The 10,397-nt window shown below is 43.4% G+C and overlaps 1 protein-coding gene across 1 annotated transcript; it reads left to right on the top strand.

Moving 5' to 3' along the window:
• Positions 1 to 241: 241 nt before the first annotated feature.
• LOC308100640 (E3 ubiquitin-protein ligase pellino homolog 1-like) lies at positions 242 to 9,060 on the top strand (the record flags this gene model as incomplete). Its single annotated transcript, XM_080449705.1, has 9 exons — positions 242 to 312; positions 1,936 to 2,065; positions 3,240 to 3,341; positions 4,139 to 4,291; positions 4,622 to 4,813; positions 5,554 to 5,784; positions 6,233 to 6,502; positions 7,748 to 7,944; positions 9,045 to 9,060. 9 exons carry the CDS (start codon positions 242 to 244, stop codon positions 9,058 to 9,060), a joined length of 1,362 nt encoding a protein of 453 aa, XP_080305831.1.
• Between the last annotated feature and the right edge of the window lie 1,337 nt (positions 9,061 to 10,397).

The following is a 10,397-nucleotide window of genomic DNA, read 5'->3' as shown; positions in this document are numbered from 1 at the left end:
TTGTGGGCGTGAAGATTGGCTATTTTCGCCGTACACTCAAGTAAATAGCCTGCAGGGCTTAAGCCATTAAAGGGAGAATGTCTCATTTTAGAATGAAAACTCACATGTGTTTTTCTTGTGATGTCTGCAGGTTAAGTGGGGCGTAAAGGACAGCAACAACCACTAGACTTTGAAGCAGGTGACAGAGGAGTGTTTCGCTATCGGAGAACCCTGCACCGCCCTCCTTCTGAAGGAAGCACCAATGGCGCAGTGCCAAGAAAAGATCTCCTCCTCACCGGCCTCCATCAAATATGGGGAGCTCATTGTCCTGGGGTATGAAACATTCATTTATTAATATTCATCAGATAGGCTCTATGCACAGCAGCCATATTGGAAAGCAAAAAAGAAAACAAAAGAATATATTTAAAAAAAAGAAAGAGTAAAAAGAAAAGAATAACCTCACCTTAATGAAACTATGAGATTCTTATTTTGTCCATTATGGGCTTCAAACTAAGTTTTGAATAGAATAAAACTAGAAGTGAACTTCCTCAAATCATGCTACTGGTTGCGGGTGACAATTGTGGTGTTGCTTTGATCAAAGTTTGACTCGGCCGTACAGCACACACACACACACAAACACACACACACACACACACACACACACACACACACACACACACACACACACACACACACACACACACCTTGAAGAAATGCAGTAATTATGTTTTCCACTGACAGCGTTGGTTTTACATTCAATGCTGTTAGGCGGACAAATAGTGACATAGAGACTAAGCTCACAAGGTCTTGCACTGTGACGCATTGTGAGCTTGTTGATCGGCTGTTTTTGCTATTTTGTACAATATTTGAAATATTTACTGAAACATAATGGTTTTGGAGTTGGACATATCAGGTTGCCACCCGTACAATAGGAATTGTGTTGTGTAGTGTAGAGCCAGATGGGTACTTCAATGGCAAGAGGCAAGGATCAGAATTGACTTGTTTGGTTTACATACAAGCAATCTGAGAACCCAGGTAAAAAAAAAAGGAAAAACAGCGCCCTCTGCTGTTTTTCACTTTTGCATTTGAGCTGCAGAGCTGTGAATCTGTCTAGAGAGAGATTAAAGGAGAGATCCGGCCATTTTAAGTGTTATCTTTCATGTGTCGCTAATCACTCACCAACATTGAAAGGGACGTTGAGTTATTCCAGAGAGTCCCCTGTCGTCCAGTCTAGCGACCCCCTCCGTTGGCATAATGGGAGCCGTGTGTAAGAGTGAAAATCGTCTATTATAACCGATGAAAACTTTTTTTTCTACTACCACTCATCGTGGAGTCTCATGATACTCAAACATGTGCTGAATGTCGCGCATGAGCTACCGTTCGTGCAGAACGAGATGACGCTGGTTGCTTGTTTCTCTCACAGACGCCAGGTTCTGTGGCCGGATCTCTCCTTTAACATACAAGAAATGGCATCTCTGTTGTCACTTTGTGATTTTGCCTAAAGCTTATAGATCAGTTATTTTTTTGATGAAGAGATTTGGTGTGGAGGGAAATACTAGTCTAGTGGACCTGATATAGAGCCCTGGGGGACCCCGGTTAACTAGGGTATAAGTGGTTAAAAGTGTGCAAAATCGTATGAACGAAGAAGTGTTGTCAGAGAAAATAAACAAAGGGGGACTTGTGGAACTGTTGGCAGACGTAGCCGCGCAGGCTTGTAATAAAAGTAAAAGACAGAATCTTTCTACAGTATGAGCAAGGCTTTAGTGGCTTATCACAAATATAACTGATAATGTTACACATAACATAAACTCGTGAGTAAAGCATTTATATATAAATGAAGCTACATATTACTGCACTGTCCACACGTTACTAAAGATCTGAACAGAAATGAAGCTTGTAGCAAGCTTGCTTTATTAACCACAGTGTTCCCACCACTGTTTCATCTTCTCTTCACAGGTACAATGGCGTCCTGCCCAACGGGGACGAGGCCAGGACCAAAAGCCCCTTCGCTTTGTGCCAGAGACCCAAGGCCAACGGTGTGAAACCAAGCACTGTACACGTGGGCTGCGATCCACAGGCAGCTACTGTAAGTACTCAGAATTGGGACTTAAGTAAAAGTAACAATACCACAGTGCAAAAAATACTTTGTTACTATTAAATAACAGACCACTGTCTAATCAAAGACTCAGAGCACCTGTTCATATCAATCTGCACTACTTGATTTTGTGCCGTATCCAACAAGACAGCCATGTAAACACAAACACACCATGTCATTTACAACTAAACATTGCTCTCAAGAATGTTTTTGAAAACATTTGAAGCGAGAAATACACAATGCAGTAACCAAAAATGTATTCTATTTGATCATCACTTCCTTGTTTTCCGAGGCGACGTGTCCGCCCAGCGCAACACTAATGGAATACTTTCATTACCCTAAGCAAGGAAATACTGTGTTTTGTTGTTACTTTTGGGTCAATTTATTAATTCATTTATTAAGTAGCTGTGTAATAAGCGGGATAATTGACTGTTTAATCATCCTGTCGGGTGTTGTTACTCGACAGGATGACAGGTGCGGCGTCAATTATCCCTTATATTGCTTAAATACTTAAGCTTCAGATATTCAAAAAGCTCACAAGCTCGTTGAAGCTTGTAGATCTTGCTTGTAGATCGCCATTTTCTAAGAATTTGGATGATTTCTGATTAGGAAATAATAGTATCAAAAATGTAAATACTCCATTAAAGTAAAAATACCTCAAAATTCTACTAGAACTTGAGTAAATGCATGTGGATACTTTCCGCCGCTGTCTGCAATCCACTGCTAAATCCAATCCACTCCACTACTACTGTACATTAACCACTGCAGACCTATATCAAATATATTGAAATAGCAGATCTATAAGCACACAACGTGTCGTGATGTGACACCCTGTGAGCTTGTAGATCTACTATGTTCTCTTTTATTGACTTTTATATTTCTGGAAAATATTTTTTGTTTTGTTTTGGAAAATGTCAGCATTGCCATGATATTAAAAAGACATTTGTAATTTGTTCTTTTGAATACTTCCATTTGGGGTTTTTCAAAGCATGCACAAAAAAGATTAGTATTTTTAAAAGCAAGTATTCCAGTACTTTAACGTACAAATTTGACAGAGCATCTTCCACTTGTAGTTGAGTAATCTATGCTTTGACTCAAGTACAGAGGTTGAGTACTTTGTCCAGAACTGGAGGTTTCTAACAGTGAACTTCTCTGTGTTTCATAGGCTATCTGCATGAAGGACCAGCACAGCATAGCCTACATTCTCTCCAAAGGGAACGCGGTCGTGGTGGAATACGCTCCTGACACAAATACGGACATGTTTCAGGTATGTAGGATCCATAATGCATACATGATGTTTTGCAAGTGGGCCCCCAAATAATTGCCAAAACATACCACTGATCCAAGGTGGAACACAATCGATTGATTGGTCATTAAAATAAACATGCTCTGATCTGAAAAGGCATGCTATATTCTGATAGTTGTAGTGTTTGTTCAATAAGAGGGGTCTCCCTGACTCTACAGCTCTCCAGCAAACAGGAAAAAAAAAAAAATCACAAAAGAATGAGCAGACAAAATTGGAATTGGAACATAAAAATTGAAGCTCATGAATGGTGATTGTGGGGTTCTCTCTCCTGAGTACCTGAAATTGGTGACCTTAAAATGTATTTCTGTTCTCTAAAGAGGTGGAGAGATGGGGAGAAACCTATTACTGAACAGATAATGTATATAGCATTGATTAGCATCTGAATATAGAGCTTTAATCTTTTTTTACATAACACTTTTCTTTTTACATAAAGACACACTTTAAAGCTGCAATCCTCAACTTATTTGACATGATTTTAACAATCTGTATGGTAGAGTATGTTAATACAATATTAGTTCATCTGCAGACAGTGGTTGAAGGTGGACTCCCTACTCTTCCATTGGGAGATTTAAACTTTGATTTAGATTTAGAGCTTGTGAGCAGATCTGCTATTTTAGCTGTTTTAATGTTTTTTTTATGTTCATGTTTACTTAAAGTAAGGACACTAGGCTGAAATTGGTTAATACAATGTAAAAAAAAAAATCAAACAAATAAGACAAGCTGTGAGTGACAACCCCTTGTGTGTTCGTCTATAACAGATCGGGCGGTCCACGCAGAGACCCATTGACTTTGTGGTGACGGACAGCCGAGTCTCGCAATTCGCCTGCCACATCATCTGCCAGAGGAGCCCTCCCTACGCCGCGCGCATCTACGCCGCCGGCTTCAACTCCTCCAAGACCATCTTCCTGGGTGTAGGTTATGAAATGTCAGATGAAATGTCTTATACACAATTGTGTCTGTGTGACTGTGCAGGGCGTTGCTGAAAAAGAACACTCATGCTCAGCATACATACCCTGGATAAATAATTTTTAAAATTAGCTTTTAGATCTGCTACTTTAAAAAAAAAGTTCAGTACTTTTACTCTGGTACTGTAAGTACTGTACACGTATTTTGATGCCAATACAACATTTTGAATACAGGACTTTTACTTGTAACAGAATAACAGAATGTATATTGTGGTATTGCAGCTTTCACTTTAAGTAAAACAATCTTCTTCCACCACTGCCTCCCTCCCCCCATAGGAGGATGCAATTAAATGGAAGATGCCTGATGATGGTCAGATGAACGGACTGACCACCAACGGCGTGCTGGTGACGCGCCCGCTCCATGGCTTCAATCAGGACTCTAAGCCCGGCCTGTGGAGGGAGATCTCCGTCTGCGGCGACGCCTACACCCTCCGGGCGACCCGTTGGGCTCAGCAACAGGGGAAGATGGTGAGGACTATATACATGTACATGTTCACAACAACCAGTGTACACGTGCACAGACAAATGATTAAAACTAAATAAATCCAGACTAATAGTTGGCAGTGTACATCATTGTACGAAACATGCTACGGAAATCAGAGGGTCACACGATTTAGTGCACCACAATTGCTGCCTTTGTTTCATACATAAATACAGAAACAAACAATAAAGCATGCACATCCACTCACTAAAAGGTCAGAATCCAGAGAGAATAAAGTTTGCAATAAAGTCTGCTTTGGAGCATGACCCAGTGTGCAGACTTTATTCTCTTACATAAATGCACACATGACCCTGGTAGAAGATCACATAACAATAAAAGTGTTGCTCTGCTCGCTGATTTGCGTAACAGTGGCCCACCCACATAGGAAACTGGCCCACCCAATCGATGTAGCTAAAAAATATATTTTTTTATTTTTTTTATAATAAATGTTTTGATAAAAAAATAGGTAAAATCAGGCAAAAATAAGAATTAAATAACATAACCCTAACGTAACCCTAACCCTAAAACTGAAATAAAGTAACAAAAAAACGCCCACATTTTCGCGTGCGCATAGGTCGGGGACACATGCACGCGCATGCATGCGTGCCCACCCGCTCCTGCTCAGGCCCAGCCTATACAAGTGTTCTGGCCGCGCCACTGATATAGATGCATTCTTGTCAAAACAAAATCAACCAAATCTTTAATATCTTCTCATGTTTCCGCCCAGGACGGTGAGTCTATCGAACTGGTGGACGGCTCGCTGATCGACCTGTGTGGCGTGACCCTCCTGTGGCGCACGGCCGAGGGCCTGGCGCGCACGCCGACCATGGAGGCCCTGTGCCAGGAGCTGAACGCCGGGCGGCCCTGGTGCCCGGTGGTCTTCAACGAAGGCGAGAAGCAGCCCTGGGCCTACCTCCAGTGCGGTCATGTGCATGGAAGCAGCGAGGATGAGGTGAAAGTTAGGCCTGAGGCAATTATTACATAATAATCTGATCGCTAATTATTTGAGATAATCACAATTATTTTGCATCGTTAGAATCCTGATCCATATGAATCCATCTGTTTAAAATGTGTGAAAATATCCTATCTAAAGGCTCACAAGGCGTCGCATTGGGACGTGTTATGAGCTTGTAGATATGACATTTCCCCAAATTGTTATATAATTTTAATGCAATTATTAAATACAGTACATTATCATCATTACAAATGCATCATTATTTATCTTGACATTGTTACCGATCATTGTCAGGCATTTCTTTCTATATTTTAGTAATAGGCTTTGTAAGTTACCTGTGCAAACTTTTGTTTACAAAGCCAAAAAGGTCATTTTCGTTTATATGTTCTCACAATTATTTGAACGACTATTAATCATCAGCTATAATGTCATGATGGTGACAACCCTCTAGGTGGAAGCGGATGGCCAGGAGCGCGAGTGTCCCAAGTGCCGGGTGCGGGGCCCCTTCGTGCCTCTGCAGCTGGGCCACGAAGTGGGATTTTTCCTGGATGCTGCACCCCCCACCCACGCGTTGGTCCCCTGTGGCCATGTGTGTTCGGCGAAGACCGCCACCTTCTGGAGTCAGCTGCAATTGCCTCATGGGAAAGACAGCTTTCACGCAGCCTGTCCCTTCTGTGTCCAGCAGCTGGCAGGAGACACCGGCTACATCAGACTCATTTGGGTAAATATATATATGTATATGTATAGACCTATTTCTTCACTCTTGCTTTTAGCTGATTCTTTGGTTGAATTTTAAGTCACCACTGTATTGCATATTGTAATGTTGTTTTATGCTTTTGCTTTGCTTTTATTTATTTGTGGGCGGTGAAACTGCCCCTATAAGTGAGGTTTGGACATCGACATTCGCTGCACTGTGATTGGCCACCATTGTACCCCCCCCCCACCCATTGTACCCCCCCAACCCTGAGCTGTGATTGGCCACCATTGTACCCCCCTAACCCTGCACCGTGATTGGCCACCACTGACTCTATTCAGGACTGTGATTGGCTAGTGAAACACATGACACATGTGCATAGCCCTATAAATAGGACTATGCACTTAAAAAAAACACATATATTTTAAGTTAGGGGTGTACAATGGTTGGTCCACAATATTACTTTTCTTTAAGTGAACTTCCATCACTGTGATGACCACTGTGACCACACCGCCCACTTCACACTGGGTGTGATTTTTATTATTTTATTTTTTGCTTTATTGTTAAATTGGTTGCAACTGTAATTGTATTCTTGCTCTGTAAAGCACTTTGAGCTGCATTTCATGTCATGAAAGGTACTATACAAATAAAGTTTATTATTATTATTATACATTTATATAAATATAAGGACCCCCAGTCTGGTATATATTAGGCCACGGACCCCTGAGTTGCTGACAAAATAAATCATTAAAAATAGTCAAGTAGAAGCCAGAGTTCACACCACAACTATAACAAATACAATGGTGAACAATAGAGTTACAGTGCTTGCAGCAAATGGCCCTGAACTCTGAGAGTCAAGGGCATTGAAGTTACCAATCATTTAGCTGGTCTGGGCCCCACTTTGAGAACCACTGCTGAGATGTTGTGCCCAGGCTTTCCTCCTCAGAGATGAGAAAAGGCTGGGAACAAGGCTGTTACTGCAACTGGTTGGCAGAGACATACCACCATGATGTAGAATGTATAGTCTGTCTCTGTTCTGTCTCTGTTCTGTCTCAGTAAACACACAAGCGCAAACCAATTCTATGTTGCCATTGTCTTTACCTCTTAAAGGGATATTTCACTTTCAAACATGTTTGGGGTCATTTTAACATCAGGCTTTTGTTGTATCGTGAAAATCATGAAGTCCTGACCTTCAGGACTTTTTGCATCATATCACATATGGATATGTATTAACTTTGTTTTCTACATGTTTGATTGTTTTTGATTTTAAAGGTTGGCGAAGGACACACATCTGTGAAGAATTCAGAAAATATCAGCCCAGAAGACGATGAACTGGTGAAAGGAGTTAAACAGAAGCTAGAGGAAATTATTCAGCAGAGTGATGCTCGAAGCAGGCTGGATGATAAGAAGACAGTCTACGAGAACAAGCTCCTACAGAGCAGCAAAGAGCTTGCCTGCGAGTTAAACATGTGGTTTTTCTTTTTTCTTCTCTTGTACATATTTTTCACTCTTAAACTCTTATTATATACCAGTAACGTTCTGTATACTGTAGTGTGTATATCTGTCTGTCTCTTATGGGGGGAGGCCATAGCTGAGTGGTTAGTGAGCCCGCCTAGGGAGCCCGAGCCCCTGGTTGCCCCAGGTACGATTCCAGGCCAGGCCAGCATATGTGTCGATGAAATGAAATTTGTCCCTGAGCAAGACTCTTAACCCCTAATTGCTCACAGGTTCTCATTGGAAACAAGACCGCAAGGACTTTCATGAACGACCTGTTAAAAGGAATTATCCTTTTATATGTCATCATGATTTTTGTGCATGGGGATCTCATTTTAAACAAGCTCAGTGCTTTATGAGTCTTCCAGTTTAGTAGACCTTGTATTGTGAATTTGTACTTCCATGTACTGTTGTTCTCATGTCTTACTAAATAAAGTACATCAATCAATCAATCAATCAATCAATCAATCAATCAACATTATTTAAGTGATACATTCTATTTGATTAGTTGATGTATAGTTACTGTAAAGTGTAAATCATCAAATAAATCTTGTAATTGACCAAAACGTCTCTTTTTTGTACAACTTGTGAAAGCAGAAACGTTTTATTTTTAATTAGAATTCATATGTATATATTATAGTGTATTGTTTAATGGACAGTTGACAATAAGAAAACACACAGTTCATGTATTACAGTAGTGTAACAGAGAGGACCTCTGTTACTGATGTTTGGCACTTTATAGCAGTTTGGACAGTTGCATTTTGCACATGATTTGATTATTGAATGATTATCATGAGGGGCAAGTGCAATGTGAAATGTTTGAGTGCAATAGAGCGGGTAATGTTAAGTCATGATTGAAAAGCTTAACATGTACCAAGTGGTTTCTCTTCAAATTCTCCGTAACATACTCACTATGGGATATCAGCGCCTTCTGGCGATGCACAGAGCTACATACCATAAACTCCCGGGCCATTCATTGGCTGATAAGGGTATGTCACGTCACCGGAAGATCGGAAGGGGTATAAAACCCCTCGCGTGACGTAGGCTCATCCTCTTTTGCTTCTCTGCATGGCAGATGCGACACGGCTTAAGACATACTAAACAAACAAATTCTAAAAACTATTCGATTTCTCTGGACAGAAACCAGCTCTAGCCCACAGCGGTGGTACTTGTACCAACCTGCGGGTTTTCCTCCGTTAAAAATCTTTTAGTTCCGCTCCCGCTGCTATCTTCTTTCTTCAACCTTTTTCTTCTACTAAAGTTTTCTTCCTCACGTGCTAGCACGGTCAAGTCAGAGTTAGCAGCTAAAGCTAATTAGCCTAGCAGCTAAAAGCTAACTAGCCTAGCTCTCCGTCAGTCGCTGTGTTAAACCTAGCCTAGCGTTAGCGTTAGCTTAGCGAACACTCGGCGCTAGCTCTATGATGGAGGAACCACGCACATGCGGCCTTCTGGACTGCCGCATGCTCATCGCCGGAGATGACCCCCACGGGTTTTGCATCTCCTGCCTCGGGCTCCAGCATGCCTTTGCAGCGAGGCATTTCCGCGATGCACCAGGACACTGCACTGACTGCAGGTTCTTCTCCACCCTGCACCTCGACAGCCGCCTGGCCAGGGCCAGGGCACTCGTCGGAGGAAGCAGCGGGGTTTCGTCCCAGATCGGCGCGGCTCCAGAGACACCCCGCATCACCGGCCCAGGGAACGGGCGTGGTGGGCCCCACCGCGTACGTCCCCAGATCACCATGGGCCCTCCAGCAGCCCCGGCGCCCTCGAGCAGTGCAAGCCACGGTTCGCAGCGCCTCCAGGCTGCTACACCAGCCGTGCAGTACGGCACTCCAGCAGCAGCGAGGGCTGTGCCTGGTGGACCCACCCAGGTACTCCACAAGGGCTTCGCGAGGGCCCTGATGTCCACCTGGGAGAACCACTCCGAGCCCTCAAGGTTAGGCTTTCCGCTTGACGTGGTGGACGCTCCAAAAATGGGCCTCATCGCCTGCCCCCCCATGGACCTCGTGCTGGCCCAGGGTATCGTGGATCAACGCGGCACGGTGGCCCTGACCCCCGAGCCCCACTTCACCATCCAGAAGGAGAAGTCACTCTCTGTGACGGTGAAAAGGCCTACAAATCGGCGGCACTGGCGGCGCGTACGCTCAACGTGGTGGCTATCCTCCAGGGCTCGACCGCTAAACGTCTGACCGAGCTGAGGGAGGCTTGGGGCAACGACGCAGAGGAGCTGGAGGCCCTGCAACAACTCACCATAAAGATGACTCGCCACGCCACGGCGTGGGTTGGGAAATCCATGGCGGACAGCGCAGCAATCGAGCGAGCACGCTGGCTCGACCTCGCCGATTTCCGCCCGGAGGTAACTGACGCGAGGAAGATGGTCATGGCGCTCCCGCTGAGACCAGACAATCTGTTCGCGGGTGCCGCAGAG

Source organism: Gymnoscopelus braueri (genome assembly GCF_963280865.1).
Source record: "Gymnoscopelus braueri genome assembly, chromosome: 14".
In the NCBI taxonomy this organism is placed as follows: Eukaryota; Metazoa; Chordata; class Actinopteri; order Myctophiformes; family Myctophidae; genus Gymnoscopelus; species Gymnoscopelus braueri.
Note: the sequence above shows the minus strand (reverse complement) of the source record. Positions and strands in the feature narration are given on the sequence as shown.